This window comes from Silurus aristotelis, assembly GCF_946808225.1.
Source record: "Silurus aristotelis genome assembly, chromosome: 1".
NCBI lineage: Eukaryota > Metazoa > Chordata > Actinopteri > Siluriformes > Siluridae > Silurus > Silurus aristotelis.
In genome coordinates this window covers 27,748,488-27,771,850 of record NC_139574.1, presented here as the reverse complement: position 1 = coordinate 27,771,850, position 23,363 = coordinate 27,748,488, and the positions used below count along the sequence as shown (strand labels likewise).

At 37.3% G+C, this 23,363-nt stretch overlaps 3 protein-coding genes across 3 annotated transcripts; 1 reads left to right on the top strand and 2 right to left on the bottom strand.

Annotated features, from left to right (window-relative positions):
- Positions 1 to 5,132: 5,132 nt before the first annotated feature.
- stmn2a (stathmin 2a) lies at positions 5,133 to 10,472 on the bottom strand. Its single transcript, XM_083562099.1, has 5 exons — positions 9,998 to 10,472; positions 7,893 to 7,988; positions 7,425 to 7,600; positions 7,040 to 7,231; positions 5,133 to 6,298 (listed from the first exon to the last, which is right to left on the bottom strand). The coding sequence occupies exons 1-5, from the start codon at positions 10,014 to 10,016 to the stop codon at positions 6,239 to 6,241; spliced, it is 543 nt and encodes a 180-aa protein (XP_083418225.1). The 5' UTR covers positions 10,017 to 10,472; the 3' UTR covers positions 5,133 to 6,238.
- A 2,775-nt stretch (positions 10,473 to 13,247) lies between these two features.
- mrps2 (mitochondrial ribosomal protein S2) lies at positions 13,248 to 15,810 on the top strand. The gene is made up of 4 exons (XM_083554561.1): positions 13,248 to 13,327; positions 13,734 to 13,847; positions 14,697 to 14,826; positions 15,021 to 15,810. The coding sequence occupies exons 1-4, from the start codon at positions 13,303 to 13,305 to the stop codon at positions 15,526 to 15,528; spliced, it is 777 nt and encodes a 258-aa protein (XP_083410687.1). The 5' UTR covers positions 13,248 to 13,302; the 3' UTR covers positions 15,529 to 15,810.
- An 849-nt stretch (positions 15,811 to 16,659) lies between these two features.
- On the bottom strand, positions 16,660 to 20,918 carry upp1 (uridine phosphorylase 1). Its single transcript, XM_083554531.1, has 8 exons — positions 20,784 to 20,918; positions 20,485 to 20,545; positions 19,359 to 19,470; positions 19,052 to 19,210; positions 18,820 to 18,934; positions 18,465 to 18,674; positions 18,132 to 18,278; positions 16,660 to 17,017 (listed from the first exon to the last, which is right to left on the bottom strand). The coding sequence occupies exons 2-8, from the start codon at positions 20,529 to 20,531 to the stop codon at positions 16,869 to 16,871; spliced, it is 939 nt and encodes a 312-aa protein (XP_083410657.1). The 5' UTR covers positions 20,532 to 20,545; positions 20,784 to 20,918; the 3' UTR covers positions 16,660 to 16,868.
- Positions 20,919 to 23,363: the final 2,445 nt, after the last annotated feature.

The following is a 23,363-nucleotide window of genomic DNA, read 5'->3' as shown; positions in this document are numbered from 1 at the left end:
CATCTACTATATAGAACACAAGCAGAGAAAAGATGTTGATGATCAGGTGATCAGGAATGTCATGTTTACATCACTGACTCCCTCTGTTTCATCCACGTTAACTATACTGTACTTCTTGTTGCCTTCTACCTGCTCATTGTTAGCTTCGTACACCAGCCTGCATCTGTGGTGTGTAAGAAACTCGCAAAAACCTGCTCAGAGGTCTGCCATTACAACATAAAATGTAATGATTAAGTTCCTCGCTCAAACGTTTCAAACCTAATTATTAATGCAAAATATAATGGTAAAATTACACCACCCAGTCTCAGTACCTGAGTATGAATAATGCTTAATATTTTATGATTAGCAAAGTGGTACACTATATTTTATGATGTTATATATTTGTAGTATTAATTGTACATGAATTGTCATACAGTGGAAATGCAGAGGAATTGAGGGAAATATGAATAATAACCACGATTGGTTTATCTGTCTGATTCAGCATGACATTTAAAGGTAAATATTTGTTTTGGGTTTTTGTCTAAGTTACATTTAGTGTTAAATGTCTAACCCATGATTCATATAGATAGATAGATCTAGAGATCTAGAGATAGATGCTATTTGAACTGATTTACAGAAAACTGGTGGCTCCTTGTGGATTTACATTGTCAATTATTTCTCAGATGAAAGAATTGCCATTCTTGGCCATGCTTATCAATTTAGCTTTTGCTTTAATTTAAAAACACATAAAACTTTACATTTTAATAACTTTTTTTTTAAGTATTAATTACTTTTCATATAGTGTAGTTTAGTATCAGTCATCCCATAACCTCTACCTCCAGAGAACCACTGCCTTCACTTGCAACATAATGTAAAGTGATGTCTCTCATTCACTCAGTTTAATATCTTATGGTATATGTTTGAGGATGAGTGCTGATAATCTCCTCTCCAGGCTAATCCTTTGTAAGAAAAAAGAATGATCTTTTTGGACTGCTCCTTTATTTCTCATTTGTTCTTTTTGCTTGTGTTATATCAGAACTGGTGTTGTTTGTTTTTAACCTGCACAGATATAAACTTAATCTGTGTCACTCTGACAACTACACGTTTACTACACAATAGCTCTTGGTTTACACATTACTGGTACTTATATATTGCCCAAATATTTGTGAGGCATGAATCACCTGCTTGTACAAGGCTCTCAAAAACATCTGCTAAAATGTAAACTGAAGATTGTATTCACCTTTTTTTATGCTACTGTTAACAAGCGTCTGCGATCCCATTCGGGCCAAATGCGAATAATTGCTTTGTGCAAGAGGATAATAAATGAGCCATTATCTGCACAACACACCTGCAGACACGTTACCATCCCACCCCAGCCCACCCACGTACTGATATACACACAAACTGAAATATATTTTGTACAACAACATGACACAAATTCTAATATACAGATATGCATAATATATAATGTATATAAATAACATCATAACAGGGATCATGCATCTGTCTCAGGTAAAGTCTAAGCTAAACCCATTTAGTGTTGTGTCACTTACTTACACACTCTCAGGGTGTTAGAGTGTGGCTGAATAGAATAGAATAGAATAGAATAGAATAGAATAGAATAGAATAGAATAGAATAGAATAGAATAGAATAGAATAGGATTTTAGATCTTAAAACATAGACATGTGTTGCATGAAGCAGTTTTTGGAATAATAATAATAAATCATAATGCAGCCATCTGTTCCTGGAAATATTTTATTGAGTGGGCACTGGTTCCAAAAGACTGAAAATTCTGGTTGTTAACCAGGATTCATAGAATCACTGTGACTACTGCCCTATTTTAGCCCTTCACTTCCTAGAGTACTATAAAGCAGCTGAATATAGTATGCCAAATATTGGAAGAGGACATTTAGGTCATTAGGACTTAACAAAAATGTGCTTGATGTGCTTGATGCAGCATTACTGATATAAACTTTTATACAGAACATGGAAATGGTGCAATGGAGACACAAGTAGAAACCAACTGCCCAGACATCCTGGACTGCAAATGTTCTAAAAACCCATGCAAAAGCCACAAGACCCATGAGAAGGAGATGTGCCTTAAAGAAAAAATGTCACAGTATTGACTGGGTGACCAACATGTCTTGGTTTTCATGCTGATGTCTAGCCCAGGCTCTGTTTAAACAGGGGAAATTAGGCCCATGTGCCTTTCTTCATGGCAGATAAACAGTTGGTCTGACAATTATACTTCCCACTGTTCGGTCTAAGCAATGCCATAGTTTGCATTTAAAGGAAGGAATGCTCTACATGCTCACACTCTGATTTTGACTTCATAAAATGGAATTATATTAGAAACCCAATTATGTAAACATTTGTTTTAGGAGTGTAAAGATACACGTATTCGTGTCCAAACTTGGTACAGGGCTTTAGGTTCAGTGCACATGTAAACTGAATCCAATCCTTTTACGCACGGAGCATGGTTAAAAGCTGAGTGCCCTCACAAACGTATTAAGTGGTAAAATGCAAGTTTGTTTAGTCTCCACCTCACACTTGAGTGCAGTGTTACTCATTCATTCATTCATTTTCTCCCGCTTATCCGTAATTCGGGTCGCGGGGGCAGCAGTCTAAGCAGGCCCCCGCCTTCGACTGCTGCCCAATCCTCACAGCACCGTCCCTTACGGTCCCTCCTGCAGGTGGTGAGCCCACGGGAAGGCAGTGTTACTCTTTCTTTATTATTACTAAACTTAAAAACAAAAAAAAAAAAACAATGCCAGAGGTATAAATAATTAATTAGATTAAGCACAGTGTCACTGTGGCTATTCACTCAGTACCGGAAATACAATTTATAGTCCATTTTGTTTTGCACATGCACAGAATTGCCTCCACATCCTGTCATCACCACCTGGCAATTTCTGACAATTCCCCATATCAAGGAAGTAAATGAAGGATTGAAGGAATGAAGACGTTTGTTAAAGTATGCTGAAATAAGAAAAACAGTTAAGGAGAACATAACTTTAGAAAACATTAAATGTAAAACACACAAACACACACATACTTACATGTACACCTGTATTTAAGTTTAAGTTTAAGTAAATTATTTACTTACATTCTGCTTTTTTTGTGTTGTTTTTGTTGTTGTTTTGTCCACCACTTCTGTTTGTGTAACCTGCTGCTGCTGTAACACAATAATTTCCCTCACTGGATCAATAAAGTATGTCTAAGTCTAAAGTCTAAGTCTATTAACAAATGTAAACTATTTAATTAGATTTTCTATTTTTTATTTAATCAATTGAATTAGAATTTAATTGATTCTTTAATTTGATTAATAAAATAAAAAAGCAGTGGTGGACAGTAATAAAGTAAATGTAATTCGCTTCTGCACTTAATTTGCGACTTTTACTTTAACATCACTACATTTCAAAATCAAAAATGTAACTTTTTAATCAACTACATTGAAAAATATTATACATTATACTATACATTTCACTATAAAGCATAGTACATTTGTGTTAAATCATCAAATTAATATCAGCTTTATGCCATAGTAATGTTTCATTTACATCTTGTTATAGATCAAAGTTCTGTTTGTTGTTCAACCAAAGGTGGGGAAGCTGCACCTCTGAGTAAATGTCAAGTCTCTTGGGCCCTTGAGCAAGGCCCTTAACCCTCTATGCTCCGGGGGTCCCTTACGAGGGAAATATCAAGGTCCGTGACGTCGGAGTGACGTGGGGCCGCCTTCCCGTGGGCTCACCACCTGCAGGAGGGACCGTAAGGGACGGTGCTGTGAGGATTGGGCAGCAGTCGAAGGCGGGGGCCTGCTTAGACTCCTGCCCCCGCGACCCGAATTACGGATAAGCGGAAGAAAATGAATGAATGAATGAATGTTAAATCTAACCCTAATTACATGTGAGCAGTGTTTGCAAATTATGTTCTGTCAGGCTGGGACATTTAAATTCTAGACAGTACAATTCCAGGCTTCGCTGAATAATTGTACTGAAAATGCTCTTGTAGCACAAGTGTTCATTATTATGCACACTTGGTTTGGCTTTGGCATGTTCTTACATGGATTAAGCCATGAACATCTACTGATCATTGCATATCCTCAGTCATGTGATTGCAGTTGCAATGTGACACAAGCATCAGCTCCATGCAAATGGTTACAGAAGATGGGCTCATTATCCACCATGGTAAATAGATTGTATGCCTCAATCTAGAGTTTGTGTTCAGGTGAGCTGAAACAACTCTACATTTTCCTTTACAGTGCAGAAGTGGAAAGTAAATCTAACAGATTAGATAGATAGATAGATAGATAGATAGATAGATAGATAGATAGATAGATAGATAGATAGATAGATAGATAGATAGATAGATAGATAGATAGATAGATAGATAGATAGATAGATAGATAGATAGATAGATAGATAGATAGATAGATAGATAGATAGGTAGGTACAGTAGGTAGGTAAGCCGGCAGCAGTTAATGTTGCCTCTGAAATGTTTAATCTTCTTGTATTTCCACATACTAATTTATAAATTAATGTTGTAAAACATTTTGGATCGCCTTCCAAAAAAGCTGACAACTCCTCACAAACAAATGTTTTTCCACAATACAAATTACACACAGATCCACCACACACAATAACACATATAATAACTATAGTATTAATATCAATCATCATGCAGCCATCTGTTCCTGTAAACCGTTCATTGCCAGATATTGAAAATGAATCCACAATTTCTGACCATTCAGTTTCTAGAACTTGCCATGATCTATTGAGTATGGAAGTATGTTTTAACTTACCTTTTACCGTAATGAATTGTTCAGTCATTAGAATAATGCTCATGCTAATAGTGAAGTAATTATGAGAGTGAGGACTGTAAGTCTGGAATTATCAAAACGATTCTAAATATATGAGTGGCCATTGTATAGCACAGTGTGTTCTACAGTCTGTGTAATCAGTGTCTTGAATGTCTCACAGCACTCAAGTCATCATACACTGCAGGAGCAGGAATTTGTTAAATGTGTTCAGAAAGGGACACCATAAATATCTACACTGTTTGTACAGTATAGCAGATCATTTGAACATGTCACAATTGCTATGTCTTACTACCTGTCAATAATCTATCCACAAACAAATTCATCCACAGCATGTTCACAGAACCCCAAATCTTTATTCACCAAATTTTGCACACAGCGAAATGAAGGGAAAACACAATTTACACAGCAGAAGATGCAGGCAGGCATATTTTTTGAGGAAATCATTAAATTTAAAAAAGAAAGAAAGAAAAGAAAAGACAAAAAAAACATTCAATGCATATTCTGTTTCCACCTCACTTCCACAGAGAATGGTCACAGAAGCTTAGCCACTGTAACATGGACACACACACACACTCATACATACACGCACACAAACACTCATTCAGATTTACACAAATGATTAGTCACTCCTCCGCAATGGCTGGATGTAAGCAGATGAAATTTGATTTTACAATATTTACGTTAGCAGAATATATAGCGGAATAATATGGCATTTGACATCTCATGAAGTGTCCTGCTGGAAACAAAAATCACTCACTGCGTTCGTGTTCGGAAAAATAAAAGCCAACGTTAGAAGAAGAAGTCAAGGTGAGAAAAAACATGCTCTTATGAGTTATATAAAAAGGGCATGTAAGAAGACTAAACATTTTGCATTTACTATTAAGTCCAGAAGGTGGCTCAGGATGTGTTGCTGCAGATGAAGAATGTGTTAAGCTTGAACAAGGCTGCTTCATTCAGTAGATGGAAGTGCAATGTCATGATTATATTGTATATAAGCATAAATACACTGTACGGTTTGTTGTATATTTATGTGCATCTGTGTGTATGTGTATGTGTGAGTGTGTGTGTGTGTGTGTGTGTGAGTATGTGTTCGAGTGCATGTGTGGATGCTGGGAGTGCCCCAGTGTGTCTTTGTTTGCATTTGTCACAACGAGACTAACCATCACTTATTCCAGAATCTTCAAAATGCTTAAATAAACAAATGATATCTCTTTTTGTTGTAGTTTAATCTAAAAGTTATATGATTATATTTACAAAATAATCTGTCATAAGCTATGAAATCAAGCAAGACAATTAAATGTTACTTGCTAGGTACTGACTGTGTGTGTGTGTGTGTGTGTGTGTGTGTGTGTGTGTGTGTGTGTGTGTGTGTGTGTGTGTGTAAGAGGAGGATAAGAAAGCTGATGAGCGGAGTGAGGAAAGGTGAGGACAGGATGCTTTCACGCTGTGATCTCTTCTTTCAGCTCCTTGTTTCTGCGGACCACAGCGGCGTGTTGCTCCTGAGAGAAGCACAAAAAAGTGACAGTCACATAATTACAGCAAAGAAATATAATTACCTGATTACAAAATAAAATAATTGGTACATACTGCAATATATGTTCAGGGGTCTAAAGATCTGTATCTACATTGAGATTTAAACCTAAAGTGGGCATGTCTTATACCAAATGAGTTTGTTTGTTTTTTTCAATAGAGGTGGCATGGGAGTTATTATTTTCTGTTTCTGTCTACCAGTGACATTTCCTAACAAGTGTAATTAAGTCTAAATGTAAAATTGAATCGTATAGTGTATAGGAATGAATGTGTGCTTCCTTTCTTCGGCAAGATTTATACCTTGCCTGATTGCAAAAAGTAGGAAAGTAGAAAAGTAGGATTAATAAAAGGTTCTCTCCTCAAAGCCTTAATCAGGTGCCATATAAATAGAACTAATAGTACAGCTTTATTTGTTTAAATATTTTCTTTTTCTGTTCATCTTTTCATTCCAAATACATTATTTGTAAGCATGCAATCCAAAGACTACAAGCTACAGACTACAGACGTCCCTGTCGTTCCCTGAATCCCACAGGTGACTAGCAGCTTTCATACACTCACACTATAGAGCAAGAATCACATGTGAGTTTGATTTTAAAATCTAACTCTCTATAGATTCTGAGGATGTTGTAGCCTCATTTTAACATGTTCATCAATTTGAAACTAAAAGAACTCGTTTAAACTGGTCACATGGTGTGAGTGTCATGTTCTACCTTCTCATGCAGGCGTTCCAACATGGCCGCCAGGTAAGCCCTGCGGTTCTCGTTGTTTTGCTCCATTTTCATAATGAGCTTTTCCTCTGCCATTCTGCTAAAGTTGTTGTTCTCCTCCATGGCTTTGAACAGCACGTCACGCTCATGATCCCGTTTCTCAGCCAGAGCTCTCAGAACCTGTGCTTCTTGAGACTGGGGAGAGAAGCCAAATATAAGCAGGCATTCTATATCAATGCAAACAAATGACAAGCTAGTGAGTACATGAAACAAACTGGGTTTAGCACATTCATCACACTTCTTCTTTGATTTCACACCAGAATGTACAGTAGAAACTAATCAGTATTCATTCCAAGTCATTTGTGCCACCAGAATTGAAAACACTCACTTTCCTGCGGTCTTCTGCAGCTTCCAGTTTCTTCTGAATGTCATCCAGAGAGATGTTCCTCTTTTTGGGAGGAGTTACAATACTATGTGCCACATCTGACACAGGGGAAGGGGGCTTCAGGATCAACTCAAAGGCCTGACCCGAAGCCCGTTTGTTTATGGGCTTCACCTCCATGTCTGCATGAAAACCATATGTGAAACAACTGAAATATTAACTATGGTTTAAAAAAGTTATTTTGTCTTAATTGGCTTTTACTATTACTACTACTACTACTACTACTAATAATAATAATAATAATAATAATAATAATAATAATAATAATAATAATAAAAATAATATAAAGGCCCATTGAATTCCTCATTGTGAGGTATCCAATTAAGATCCAATTAAACATGATTAAAATATGAATTATCAAGTTAAATACTTAAGTAAACATATATCTGAGCCAATATAATTAGTATATCTTACAGTCTTTCTTGGCGTCCAGGTTTTTCTGTGGCCTCGAGTTAAAACAGGAGCATATGAGCGAGAACATGGACAGCTCCTTCATCTTTTCTTTGTATGCTGTGAAAAAAAGAGCAATAAATTAAGCACCCTGAAGTGCAAAGTTTTACAAAATACACGGTCGCACAAGTGTTTTTTTTACTTGTTTATTTCTGAGCATCCATTGTTATCTCATTATTTACACATTCAGTTCTATATTAGTGAGCTTTTTTGTTAGCAGGTGTTACATCATTACAGCTATAACATGCGTTTTAAAATCCACTTTAAGTACAGGATGTAAGCTTTGCAGTATTACAGCGATGTTCCCCCACACACCACCTGATACATTCCAGATAGTTCAGTTAATTGAGTTAATTTCGAACTGTAATATGAAGCTCTTTACCAAGCGCAAAGTGCACCCTCCTTCACCACGTGCACATTTAAGTCTTTACAAAGCCTTAAAGCACAGGTGGCTCAGCTAATGTCTGGATTATGAACATTTTGAGGCCGGAGCTCTGAGTCTCATGAAATATGCAGGACAGGCTAATGATGCTGGTCATTTCCTGTCATCTGTAGAGTTTTACAAATTGCAGGCACATCCTCCAAACTCCATTATCTAGGGGAACAGAACAAAGCTAGAATATATTTTATGCAGCAGTGAGACAAGAGTTAGGTGGAGATAGCCTGTGGTTTCTGAGCCATCAGCCATCCCATGCTAAAGCTTGTCTTTTTCCATTATGACCAAGCCCAGTTCACAGGACCAACAAGACAAAGGAGCAGACACATGGTCCCCTGTGTGCAGATGTCCACTAGTGTCCACAGAGCGTAGATAACAATTCACATGGACCAGCAAATGCCACCATGTGCAGTGTTCCATTACTGCAGGGCTGGCCAGCCTCCCAATCTGTGGACTGCTTGGCTTCCTGCTACGAACAAGCCCAAGTCTATAAATATATTGTAAATTAGACCTGTATTTACATTCAGTATAGTAATAAGACAGCATATTTTGATGTTTAGGCCTGTACTGCTGCTGTAGGTCATAAAACACAGACCCACCCATTTACAGCTAAGCTTTCAATAAAACCTGATGATCAACCCATCGGCGGCTTAGCCAAAGCAAATAACGATATTTCACCTTTTTAATGCTTTTTAATAATGCTTTTTTTTACATTTTTAGCATATTCTTTTGTTGTGGTTGAATTAAAGAATTGCAATGATGTTAATAAAAAATGTCAGTCCATAAATAAATCAGGAGCCCTTTCATAAATCACATAGGTATACAACACAAACACAAAAGCTATCACTTATACTTGTGCATATCAATAAATCTGTGAATCAATACCATAAATCAGGAGTTCCTCTGTATATTTGTGTGTATCCATGATCTAGACGGGGCGTGTGATCTGATTCACAGCCAAACGTTTAACACATAAAGCTTTCAAAAGGCCATCGAGCATATATACAATCCCAGGCGGATAACCCATACATCTATTATAACGCATTTAGGAATAGGAAGAAAAACGACGCGTTTCAAATATAATAGAAAAGCATGGATAAGTGAATGTTTGGTTATAAAGCTGTATTTTTTTTTTTTTTGGAAAGAGTTATTTTTGCTGTTGAGGGGGAGCAGTTGTAGAAGAGAAGATGCCGGGTGTCTTGGGTGGGGTCTTTCTGCATTATGCTGGAGAGAGAGCCGAGGCAGGTGCGCCATTCTACACGCAGAAACGGATAAAATATCGTGTGTGTGTGTGTGTATATATATATATATATATATATATATATATATATATATATATATATATATATATATTGTAATTAGTTCATTTGTCTTGGATTGTAATTTTTTCTTTCAAATCATTTCCAAAAATATTTTTTGTTCTAGCTTAAGGGTGTTTTTTAGGTAGTAAAATCAGAATTGCACAACAGAATTAATTAATGCGACTGTATTTAATAGAATAGTATTGTCATTGTAAATCCGTGCGTTATATAATTCTGTGTGCATGGGATTTGGATTCAATCTTGGATTCAGGCATCCCGACAAATTGAGGATGAATAGGATGAATAGATGATCAAAATGTGAGCACACTTACCGACGGCGATTTTGTCCATTGTGGTGGTTTTGGGGTGAAGGGTTCAGGCGTTGCGGTCTGTGCCGGCGGCGTTAAGAAGATGCGTAAGGCACTGAATCAGCAGAGCACAATGCGCTCGTGCAGAGGGAGACAGCACTAATAAGCAGTGGGAGCGGTTCACTGATCAGCATCTCCACGCGAGAGCAGATTGGCCGTTGCCACTTTACGTAGAAAAAAGAGGGCAGGCGTTTAAGCGAATAGCTTACACAGCTCACAGAAATGATCTTACAGATGTTCCCTTCCTGCTGTTGCCACAGAGCAATGTCAATCAAAATACCCAGGAATGCATCATCTCTCTCAGTGCCCAGTTCAACATTTTTTGACCCTCTTTTTTTTTATAACATTTAATAAAGATATATATACTGCATTATCAATGGTCGCAGCAGATCCAAAGCCAAATCCGTGGGCACAATAATCAAAAGGACACACCCTGAATAGGACAGGGTGGAAATGCACACACACACACACACATACACACACACACACACACACACACACACACACACACACACATGCACGCACACATATATACACTCATAAGGGGCATTTTAATCTGGGTTCTTCAATCATAGGTGGCTGCAGGTTGTCATTCCAACCTGATTCCACTGGATTAATCAATTCCCATTGGTCTACAATCACTCTGAAACAATGAAATATGAAATATGAGGACACACCCATAATAAGATGCCAGTTTATCACAGGGCACTGTGCACACACATTCAACACACTTAGAAGTAGTTCTGTCCAGCCCATTGTTCTTCCACAAATCCAGCGTTTTTCAAACCAAGCAGGAGATGATTTGACTGTTTTAATCAGCTCATCTTGGTCTCTAATAAACTGCAAAGTGTGTCGTCTGTTTGGGTAGAATGGAAGCCTGCTGCCACAGTGGCCAACGATAGAAGATCCCTGGTTTGGCAAATTGAATCTAATTATTATTATGGTTGGAATAAAGCAGGGAACATAAAGGAAACCAATAGGAACAGTAGGAACACATGAGAAAGCACACACAGCAAAATATTTCGATTCAGACAGGATTTAGCCTCTGTGCTAAACTTAATTACTCTGACACGCATTCAGAAGCTGTTTATTGTCACATAGTGATAGATTCAGAGGATATCCTCATACACATGGACATTAGAAGTGAGGAGGGAATACGCCCTGAGAGGGACACCTTCCTTTACAGCATTGTGCCCATCAGTTATTTCATTTAATAGAAAAAACAACAGAATCAGATTGCTGGGCCACAAATATTTTTTTCCATATACAGTAGAGCCTGGCCATCATTAGGGGCTATATGTCATATATGATACGCACCAGAACAATTTAGACACTCTTGACCAAGGACTGAAATGTGACACCTGCATTAGAAGGCAGATATACTTTATAGTGGCAGCATAAGGACATTTGGAATCATGTGCTCTCTGAGGTAAATCTCCCTCCCCGTAATTATGTTGCATCACAGCCTGAGTCATCCATATGTCATGATCAGTATTTTCAGGTTGTCAGTAACCAGCAACCAAGCCAATAAATCATATCATACAAAGATACATAATTACTTCAGGACCTTTTCCGAAAACACTATACTATGTAGTCTGATCTCAATGAAAGCACACAACAGACTCAATAGTGCTTTGTCATGGATCCAGTGGAGCAGTGCAACACTGAAGGATTACTCCACTTCTCATAGACAGTGCAGGAAACATGATCAGAGCTACTCCTGTGGATATCTCAGCATGTATCTACTGCTCTCTCACACTCTCTCTACAGTCTGACAGTGCTGTACTGACAACACTGAAATGTCTCACTGAACTGTAACACTGAAGGTTAATCACACACTGCAAAAAAAAAAGCTATTTTATTCTATTCTATTCTATTCATTTTTTTTTTCATTTTGCTTTATTCTTTCATGCTCATTTCTGCATTGATCTAGTTTATTGTATCCAGTTCTGATCCATTCTGTTTTATTTTGTTATTTTCTATTCTATATTCACATTTTATTCTACTCAGATTTATTAGACTCTGTTCTGCAATCTTTTTTTCTGCTTTATTTACGTCTCTTCGATGCTAACTATCACTAACACTATATTCTATTGTGTTTTATATAATTTAATTTTGTTTTGCTTTATTCAATAGCATTGGTTGATAACATTCTATTTTGCTGTGTTTCATTCTATTTTATTCTATTCTGTTCATTTTGCTTTGTTCTATCATGCTCATTTCTGAATAGATCTATTCTATTGTATTCAGTTCTGATCCATTCTGTTTTATTTTAATTCTTTTCTATTCTACATTCACATTCTATTCTACTCAGATTATGTTACTCTGTTCTGCACTATTCTATTCTGTCCTATATCATATAATTCTGTTTTGCTTTATGTTTTGCAGAAGCATTGGTTGATCATGTATTTCGATCGATATTATCCTATTTATATGGGTCTATTTAATTCCTATTCAATTCTTCTATTTACTTCTCCTATTCTATTCTACTCCATTCTATTCTATTCTATTCTATTCTATTCTATTCTATTCTACTCTACTCTACTCTATTCTATTCTATTCTATTCTATTCTATTCTATTCTATACTATTCTACTTCATTTCAATTCTATTCAGCGCTTTACTGCTCTATTCTATTCTAATCTATTTCATTACCGTCTTCTCTTTTTTTATTCTATCTTATTCTATGTGTTCTATTTTTTTTTTATTTCATTGTCTTAATTTTTTATTGTATTTCTCCATATTCTACAGCTTTATATATTTTTCATTTCAGGGGATAGATAGATCAAAGTGGTGCAGTGAGTTTAAGGAAGCGTGGTTCACCCCTGAGCTCTTTCTGTCTGTTTTTCCACCATTGTTCTCCAGCAGCTCTTTTCCTGGGGACACTATGGTATAGTGGACACTCCCCAGAAACTGAGCAATGAAAAGAACAAGCACATGTGGATTATGGTGAATATTTCGATGAGTAGACGGTCAGTGAACATGAAGCTTTGTGTTCAACGAATGAAGGTCCAAATATTGAAGCTTAACATCAGTCAGATGTTGCCTGTATCTATGTATTCCGTATGCATAACCGTATATTCGTACTTGTAGTCCGTGTGAGGCTTTTTATATATATATATATATATATATATATATATATATATATATATATATATATATATATATATATATATATATATATATATATATATAATTATTACATCATTACCCAGGATCCATGTCGGCTTGACCTTCAGTGGGAGGAGACACGTGGCGGAAATCGTGAGCATGGCTGCTGGGATACTGACTAAAGGTGAAATGTTTATTTAAACACATTTCTCAGGGATTTAACTATGATACTTAGTGGTGCGTGTTAGAATCAGATGCACGCATGTTTAATTTTTTATATAATGTGTGTGTGTAGGGTGTATTATATTTGCTTGTTTATATATAGAGAGTGACGTATTCTTGCTAATGACCGGCTAAGCTTTCTGCGTGTTTCCCTGCTAGTCGGAGAGACTCAGTACACGTCCTCCACGTATATGGAGAAATGTTGAAGTAGGCGAGTGCTGAGACATTTATTGAGTTTTCATGTTTAGGGTGTTATTTTATTATACACGATCTAACGTGTTTACCACAGTGGAATACTCGTGCACATCAGACTCTTATCACTTCCGGTGTATTAATTCTTGAATGATGTGTTGGTTTTGTGTGATCAGTGATCCGTGGTGTGACTCGGAGTGATCGGCTTGGTGGAGCTGTGATTTCCTGCAACAGTCGCACATTCACCACTGCTGCTGCACCCACACCTACTTTCCCCATCGAGGATGCTGGTATGACCTGGAGCTCATGGATTCAAACATTTGCATCATTTCCGGTTATTGACTAGAACTGTGATCATTAAGGAGATACCACATGACTGGGTGTGGCTTTGTAGGAAACAAACATCAGCATCAGTGAGGGGTGTCGCATTACCACACCGTACAGTGTGTAGAGGAGGGTTTTATTCTACTTATACCACCAGCAGTTTGACAGTGACACACCATGTTTCTTAAGCATTTAGATACCTTTTAATGTTTACATATTTTCCCAAAACATGTACCTTTTTAATTTTTCATATCCATTATGCAAGTGATAAACAGGTGTTTTCTCACCTACTTGTTAATTATTAAATACAGCTTGTGGTTTTACAACAGAAACAGAAATACGTCAAGTAGGATTTTATTATTCCAACCAAACCACCTGTTCAATGAAACATCATTCCCCCAGGACTAACGTGCTGCATTATACAAATTAACATACATTAACAGAAAGTAACACAAAACTTGGTTTTTTTCTCAAACACAAACAGCTTGTGGTTTTTACAATGAAACCAGAAAATCTGACTGGAACACACTCTTGTGTTAGAAAACTCGCTAACACTTACAAAGATTCTTTACATAAATGTAACAAAGTTTAATCGTAATCAAATAATTGTGATGCATCTATATTAAATAACAAAGTATTTGCTGCCACATTTCTGAATGGCAGTAACGAAAAAGGACAGTCAATGTTTGGGTGGGTTGTAAATAATCAACATTATTGTTGGACTTCTTTAAGAGATTCTTAAAAAAAACTGAAAGTGTTCACACATACAGTGATAATGTGCTGCTTAACTCTTGTTCCTGGTCTTTTTCTCACAGATGTTAATGATAAGATCATGAACTTTCCTTTGACGCAGACTGACTTTTTTAGCGTGTCCGAGCTCTTTAATATAAAGGACCTGTTTGAGGCCCGAGTCCACCTTGGCCACAAGAAAGGCTGCAGGCACAGGTAGAGCTCAAAGATTTTGTTCTTTTATTCCAATGATCATTCCTCATTTAACTAAGTTTATATAAAATTCTTGAGACTAATCATCTAGCCACAGTGTCTCATTGTCCTCTCTCTCTCTCTCTCTCTCTCTCTCTCTCTCTCTCTCTCTCTCTCCCTCTCTCTCGCTCTCTCTCTGTCTGTCTGTCTGTCTGCAGACTGATGGAGCCCTATCTGTTTGGTAGCCGCCTGGACATGGACATCATTGACCTGGAGCAGACGGCATCCCACCTAAAGCAGGCTCTGAACTTCACAGCACACGTGGCTTACCGTGGTGGAATCGTGCTCTTCGTAAGCCGACGTCGCCAGTTCGCACACCTCATTGAATCCACGGCGAAACAATGCAGCGAATACGCACACGCCCGCTACTGGCAGGGTGGTGTGCTCACCAATGCCACTGGAGTGCGCCTACCTGACCTCATCATCTTCCTCTGTACACAAAACAGTGTCTTCCAGACTCACACGGGTGTACGCGATGCCGCCAAAGTCAACATTCCTACAGTGGGTATCATCGACTCGGACTGTGATCCAAGCCTCATTACGTATCCAGTGCCGGGCAACGATGACACTCCAGCTGCGGTGGAGCTATACTGCCGGCTGTTCAGGATGGCCATCAACAGGGCAAAGGACAAGAGGAAGCAAATGGAGTTGATTAAGGGTATATAAACAAAAAAGAGCCTAGAGACATAAAAAGTTAAATGCAAGTTCTGATTTGTTTGTTGTAACAATTAAGAGATTATTGTTGCTTAACTAGTTCCTGGTCTTTGTTGATTTGAACACATTGCTCATGGAACCAGCTAATCAAACCTAACACCCCCTTTGTTTCCAAGCAGGGAGTCACAGAAATCTGTAGGGTGGGCATGGTGATGTATGGAGTTTATTTTATGTATGGTGTGGAGTACTATGTACTATTAAACAGTTCAGTTCAATCAATAAGCAAAGATACGATTTCTGGTTAAAGCTTGTTTTGTTTTTTTTCTGGATAAAGCTTGGGTTATTTCTACATATCATCAAAGATATTACTGATTCAGCAATTTAAGTTTCTAAACACCCCATCCAGCATCTTTTAGTGTTTTTCCAGCACTCATTTTAACTCAGGAAGAAATGTTGCTTAATTGTATTGGTTGAATCAGTTGTGAAGTGACTCATTCATTTTTATTAATGGTTTTATGTTGCTCAGTGCCACAGTTTATCCAGAGAAGGGAAAACTGTGAACAAAGTGTTGGAGCACACCTTGGGTTGGGATGATAGTCCATCACAGGGCAGATTGCACGTTTATTTGCACCTAAGATTATAATTTTGTACAATAGAAGGAAAATTGCGAACTTTATGGAATCACCCTAACACCGTGTGGGCAATAGCTGCCTTTCATCTGAATCAATAATGCAGAAATGTAGATCGTTTTGTACGATTATATTCCTGAGTATCGACTACAATTGACCCATTTTGACATGATGCAGTTTTAAAAAAAATGTTTGCTCCAACAGGGGTCACCAGTGAGCCAAGTAAATGATTAAAAAAAATCTGCATTGTAAATATCTCGTCACACTGTTTGTGGAAATAATGACACCTTCTCCATAAATCAGTGACCAAGACAAGAAAACCCAATTATCAGACATTAAGAGAAAGGATCTGCGTCCATGTGCTTTTCAGAGGACAACAATAGTCTGAGTTAGCACAGTTAAGTGTTGGTATAGATATGGGGACTGTGGCAGATAGTGTTATTTCTCCTGGCTGCTGTAGAATATTTGAGGTTTTACGGTTCAGTACACAATTGCTGTTCATGAAACAACTCACTTTTAACCTTTTATAATAGCAGTGCTTTTTATTTCATAAATTATTGCAAATAACAGTATCGTGTGAAGTATTTAAATATTAAAGTTTATATATGGTTACGGTGTAACTATTGCAAATTCAAGTGTATAATTCATACTGTAAAAAAAAATCCTATACCGTATATAAGGAATATGAGGAAGTCTCTAAAACTTTGGTTTTGTATTAGAAATTTAAGTACTCTTGAAGGCATTCAGCTTCTTTTTGATGTAATGGCCAACTAGGATCTGTGGTCTTTGCTGGTAGTTGACCATTACATCATGAGAACTGGTCAGTTGGTCTCCTTTCTGCCGGTTTAAGAGGGTCACACACACCACAGCCGCTGTAAAACAAGATGAAACGAGATTACAGGTATGCATGGGTTATTTTTAAAACTAAAATAATTTATTATATTGTTTACTTTTTACACTCCTGAGAAAAATACCACAAATGGCAAAAGTATTAGACGTTGAATGTTCATAAGGGATAAAAAAGTTAGAGTATTGAAGAGCATTTCCTACTCTGTTCTTTAAATGTTTAATCCTTGTGGATGAGCAGTTTTTTAGAATGAAGAAAAGAAGAGTCTTGTGTTTCTTTTTTTGAATGGTGGTGTTCATAGCTGGTTGTACGTCTATTCAGTTTCGATAATCTATAAATATTTAGTGAGTCCTACGAATGTAAACAAAACCTTTAACCACAGCAAGAATGCTTCCTGTTAGCTTTAACAGCAAAATTCTGTATGTCCTGCACAGCGGATATAAAAAGTCTACACACTCACAAAATTGCAGATAAAAAAAATAAACGAAAGACAACACAAATGTCAGACTTTTGTGATCTTACACTAAAAATAATCCAGATCGAAAATCTATTTTATTATTGGCTATTGCATAATTCTGAACACCCCTCCCAACAAATACTTTTGCCTTTATTATGGCATCATGTCTGTGAATAAGTCTTATATAAGTGTAAATAACTTTACACATCGAGTCTTTGAAATTTGATCTCGGTCTTCTTTGCGAAAAGTTCAAGTTCCTTCAAATTGTGAGGGGATCTCTTGTGTGTGGCTCTTGTGTGTGACAAATACTACAACAGCAACAGCTGATCTTTATCTGGCATTACTCAGAATCACTTTAAATGATGAAATGTTAATTCCATTAAACCTACAGGTCTAATTTTAATTGTGGCTGTTCAACTCTAAGAATCAGTTAGAGCCCCTATTGTGAAAGGTTGTGCAGACTTATGTAATCAGGGTGGTGGTTTTTTTTTTTTTTTTTTTTTTTTATATAAATGTTCCCATTTATTAAATATTTTAGCTTGTTGGAAGATCATATTAAAGATGTAACAATTCTGACATTTATGTTGTTATTTCTGTCTTTTTAAAAGAAATTCCAATTTCAAATGTCTGAAAACGGTTATATAAAGAAAAACGTAAATGAGATTTAAGGCGAAAGTTCTACCTCGTATATTACTGAGTTTACACATGGCAGCAAAAACGGAAGATTCCATCTCAATGTTGCGGACTCCTGCTGCGTACGCCTCAGACAGGTAGTTTTGTTTTTCCTCTTCGGTGTATGAACAGAAAGCCCCGTCCAAACGAGCTTGTCCTGCATCAACACCAGCAAGTGGGAGCAGTGAGTGAGACAGCCAATAAACAACTGTTCAAACTGATATAATAGTGTAATAACACTATATATATCTATATCTATATCTATATCTATATATATATATATATATATATATATATATATATATATATATATATATATATATATTGCTGCCAGACATAATACCTTCATAGAAGTCCATGGTGCACATGGTGTTCCCTAAGACGGTCTCAAACTCTGCCAGCTCTTTGCCACATTGTAGCAGCTCCTCTGCCAGTTCAATGTCCAGCTCCGTGCCCCTCACCACTGTCTTACCCAGGATCACCTGCTCAAAGTGGGGCAAGAACGTGGCATCCACTGCTTCTTTAGTGACCACAACTGTACCTGGCTGCAGACCTGAGAACACAAACCAGATTCCAGTTCATTCATCATCACTCATATTTTTATGATTCTTTAATGATTCTTTGAAAATCTAGTAGGGTATTGTACAGTTGTGTCTTTTCTGGTTTTGTTAAGAGAACTTGTCATAAAAGTATAATACCTATTCCACCAGAGGTCCCAATGCGCACGATAGTGACGTCAGTGCAGTGAGCGTGAAAGAGGAGTTTGATAAGCTCGTGCAACATTATTGAGATTGAGGGAATGCCCATTCCATGCTAAAACACAGACATTAAACTCTACAATGAGGAACAACTCAGATCAACAGAACATCATTGTGTTAAAGTAACACTACAAGCATCAGATTCTGAAGTCTGTATTCTTTGGTTACTTACACTAACAGATAGCACAGGTCCTACTTTGTACATGGCATAGCGATCGGTTCCCTCACAGAGGTTCGGGTACTCTCCGTTTGGATCTTCAAGCCCCAGCTCTTTAGCAATGTACTCGATGAAAGACTTCATCCTCCATGGACTTCCCCCAACACACACAAACTTTCAAGAAAAAACAATATAGTTTGTTTATTGTACAAGTTTTTTTTTATCACTAAAATCTCCAAGATGATTCAACCTAAGGCACACCCTATACAATTACGCAACAGTATAGTGTGGTGCAATACAACCGGATCATTGATTAACTTACTTTAACATCCCCAAACTGTTTTTGAAAGTCATGAGTTGCTGTATCCAAGTTGAGATGGTACAGTATGTCCTCTTTCATCGACTTCAAATGAGGATTGTTAACACATATGGATCTATTGGTAAAGAAATCAATAAAAAAAACATACATTGACATATGTGTGACGTGTTTAGTGACATTTTGGGTTCTTTTTTGCATAGAAGTGTAAGGCAGCACTATCATAATTGTGGGTAATGTAGAAAACCTCTGCACGTAGTATAGACTGGCCAACATGATGTCAAAATAAATTACTGCCTGCACTAAGGATCACGTCAATTCCAAAAAAAAAAAAAAAAAAGCGCTCAAGACTGATTTTTCCTTTATGTCTTTTAAGATCAAAAAATGTAAAAACAACTATGAAAGTGTTTATACAGTAAAAGCCAGATATCTAAACAGGATTTGCAGTCATGTCATCTGAACAGCTGAACAAAGAACACCAGTGAACAAAAATAGGAGCGTTTTTTTTTTTTTCTTTTCCTGTGATTAACACTGACCTCAGGTCAATAAGTCCTACACTGGCCCATCCCATACTATTACCCTTTTAACTGTCTTAATAATAAATCACTGCTTAGATCACAAATCTGAATGAACCATATGCACTCTTAAGACCCTCCTGTGCCATTGTTTCCTCTTTTACGTTTGCCACAGGGAACTGTTTAGAGGAAAAACGCTCGAAACACTGTAAATCGTCTTCTTACCCAAAAGTAAAACTGAGTTAATGATGATGTTTCTCAGATTTTCCATTATTACTCATCAACTGGAGAAATGCCATTAGCACTAAATGACTCATTATTCTGTATAAAGCTGATTGTAAGTTACACACAAGGCTTAAAGGTTCAAATAAATAAAGTAGGAAATGTTTTTTTTGTACTATGTCACCTTTTAGTTTCATTCCCGCTGATTTCCTGGACAATGATTTGTTGCCAAGACAATTAAAAGCTCAAGATTTTACAATAAGAAGTCATTATCAGTTTATAAATGAGGATTATTGTACAGGATCGTCTGTTCACGTTTTTAATGGAAGACTGAAATAACTGAGACTGAAAGAAGACAAAGAAAAAACACAGCTGAGTGTGACATTAATATTTACCTTTCACACTGATCTCTCTTTCTCCCCTCACTCACATCTGAAGGCATGTTTTCTTCCTGTCCTCTAAAAAGACACACAGGGAGACACGAAGGGACGGCAGGACAGTGATGAGGACCAGAACCACAAGATGTCAAGACACAATCAGTAGTAAGGTCATGGTCAGAGGAATCACCCCTCTCTCTCTCTCTCTCTCTCTCTCTCTCTCTCTCTCTCTCTCTCTCTCTCTCTCTCTGATCAATGATTCTATTGAACAGGTGAATAAATGTCTGTCTGCTCACACATCATTCAAACACTTTTACCTTTCTGGAGAATGTCTCAAGCTGGACGCGATTTCCTCTCTAAGTGATGCTCCTTTTCCTCGCTGTTCCCAAATAAACTAAAGGGCTCCCGGGGCTTTCGGTTCTTTGCCGGTGTTACAGTATTTAGATTGTGGCTGAATCCCAAACGACTCATTGCTGTACATGTAGTGCACTTGATAGGGTGCGGGCAGGCAGTGTATTAAACTCTGAGTAGTTGAAGTGTATAGGGAGGGAGCAGTGTGATGATTTAGATGGAGCCCATAACATCCGGCTGTAACATTGGAGTACGTGACCGCGCCGCAGCCCTCAGTAAGGAAGTGCGGAACCCAGGGCTGCTAGCGCCACACGAAATACAGCGGCCAACCAGTGCAATGACAGCCACACACACACACACACACACACACACACACGCACGCACGCACAAACACACACACACACACACACACACACACACACACACACACAAAGTGCCTATAGTGAGATTTTAGATTTCCCCTAAACACCACAAAAAAAATATTACAAAATGCAGATTTTTTTAAACCTTTACTATCATATAACACAACATAAATACTGCTAGACATTAACATAAATAGGTAATAAATCAATTGTGATGATAAATAAACTAATTTGTCTAACTGTCACTAGAAGAATCATCCAACAACAAAGTGCAATCTCTATTATATGTACTGTATTACAGAGCAGTTTACAAATCTGGATTCCGTTGCAGCAAAGTCATCAACGATTGCATCAAACCACAAATTCTGAGAAACATCATTATTGATGCTGATGACAGCAAGTTTGCTGAGACTCTCTTGGGCCATGATAGAACTCAAGTAGGTTTTAATTAGTTTGAGCTTTGAAAAGCTCTTCTCTGCAGCTGCTCCAGTGACTGGTATACTCACACTTATCCTCAGTGCCACCCACTTTTTTCAAGTCACATTGTTGGTAATCCATGTTGGTTGATGGTTTGTCAGAGGACATACATGATAACTGTGTGCACCAGGCATAATTAATACGTTATGGTGATATTGTTCATCAGCTGCTCAAAATACTTCCTTCATCTTCTCAACACACTCTCCTCACTAGTCAACACATTTCCATCTCCATCCTTTATTGCTCTAACTTGCAGCACATCCTTCCCAGCTCGGTCCCTCTGCCTGGCCAATCGGTAAAAATCATTTTCTTTTTCCTTAGTGTCCAACCTCTCATTAAGCTCCTCATATGCCTTTTCCTTGGCTTTTCGCCACATCCATCTTTACCTGCTGCCGCATCTCCTTGTACTCATGCCTACTTTTCACATCACTCTGTCGATCCCAATTCGGTTTTGCCAACCTCTATCTCCTTACGCTCTCCTGCACTTCCTCATTCCACCACCACGTCTCCTTGTCTTGCTTTCTATTTCCAGATGTCACACCAAGTACATTTCTAGCTGTTTATTATTTACCAGATGTTAACAAAAACATGGCGGATAGGACAACAGATTTTATGGGACTGTGAGTGTACTGAAACATGAATTAAATGTTGTTATAGAAATGTTCAAAGATAAACGACACATCTCTCAGACTCTAATTAGCAATCAGACTGTAATAATAAATTTATTCATACAAATATCCAAACCAATTAGCTATAACATTAAAGCTACTTAAATATTTAAATAAATGAATATAGTGGTTGAGCCATGCATTTCACACCTAGGCCTTTATTGGTGTCCTGCTTTAATAAATCCACCTCTTTATGGCATTATTATGCTGCCACAGCTATAGAAAACATCGATATTATACAGAAACACAGTATAACAGAGCGCTGCATCACAGAGAGGTATCTCATGCAGTGAGAAGGAATGAAAATAAAGAAGCAACAATATTAACCTCATAAAATGACAAGAATAAAGTCCACCCCAGGTTTTTGTGCATTTCTGTAATATCTTTTTGTTTTTTTCCTACCACGAAAAAAAACCAAGGAGTACGATTCTTTTGAGAATCTCTTGAGTAGTTTTGTGAAACTTCTACAGGAAAGAAAAGTATAAATGTTTCTTGAAAAAGCTTAGCAACTGTTTTAGTTGACCTTACATCACAATGTTCAGCTTTTTTTTAAGTCTGTATTGAAAATGGCCTTGTAATTATATCGATGACCAAATACATTTCTTCCTCTCTGTTTGACATTTTCAAATGAAAAAACAGCTTATAAAGCCACATGAATATATTTGTTTGTGTAGTTTAATGAAGATGGCTAGTGCATGCTCTGACAATCCAATCAGAGGATGTTAAAAAAAAATGCTAACGTTATGGTACGCTGCTAGATGGCCCGGGTGTCACTAAGTCGAAATCTGATTGGTTAAAGCAACAGCTTTATCCTCATGTATTTGGAGCTACAGGTGTTGGTCTAAAGACCTAAAGGCAAATTTCTTTGACCCTTTTAATTTATGATAGCTAAAATATGACTATAGAAACTCCGCCCCTGAATAGACTATTGGGAATAATGTAACACATATTTATTGGAAAAAAATTATCAAAATGTAAGTCAGTGATTTGAATAGTGATTAGGCCAGCAGAGAAGGGCTTGCTGGTCCAGATGGCCACC

Excerpts from the sequence above, each read along its gene's own strand:
- stmn2a (XM_083562099.1), bottom strand. Across the intron at positions 7,601-7,892 it reads CCTGGACGCCAAGAAAGACT|ACATGGAGGTGAAGCCCATA; the intron begins GTAAGATATACT and ends GTTTTCATGCAG. Across the intron at positions 7,232-7,424 it reads CTGCAGAAGACCGCAGGAAA|TCTCAAGAAGCACAGGTTCT; the intron begins GTGAGTGTTTTC and ends TTCTCTCCCCAG.
- mrps2 (XM_083554561.1), top strand. The coding sequence starts at position 13,303 with ATGGCTGCTGGGATACTGACTAAAG. Across the intron at positions 13,848-14,696 it reads TTTCCCCATCGAGGATGCTG|ATGTTAATGATAAGATCATG; the intron begins GTATGACCTGGA and ends TTTTTCTCACAG. Across the intron at positions 14,827-15,020 it reads AAGAAAGGCTGCAGGCACAG|ACTGATGGAGCCCTATCTGT; the intron begins GTAGAGCTCAAA and ends GTCTGTCTGCAG.
- upp1 (XM_083554531.1), bottom strand. The coding sequence starts at position 20,531 with ATGCCTTCAGATGTGAGTGAGGGGAGAAAGAGAGATCAGTGTGAAAG. Across the intron at positions 18,675-18,819 it reads TGGGACCTCTGGTGGAATAG|GTCTGCAGCCAGGTACAGTT; the intron begins GTATTATACTTT and ends TTGTGTTCTCAG. Across the intron at positions 18,279-18,464 it reads CACCATGGACTTCTATGAAG|GACAAGCTCGTTTGGACGGG; the intron begins GTATTATGTCTG and ends GTGTTGATGCAG.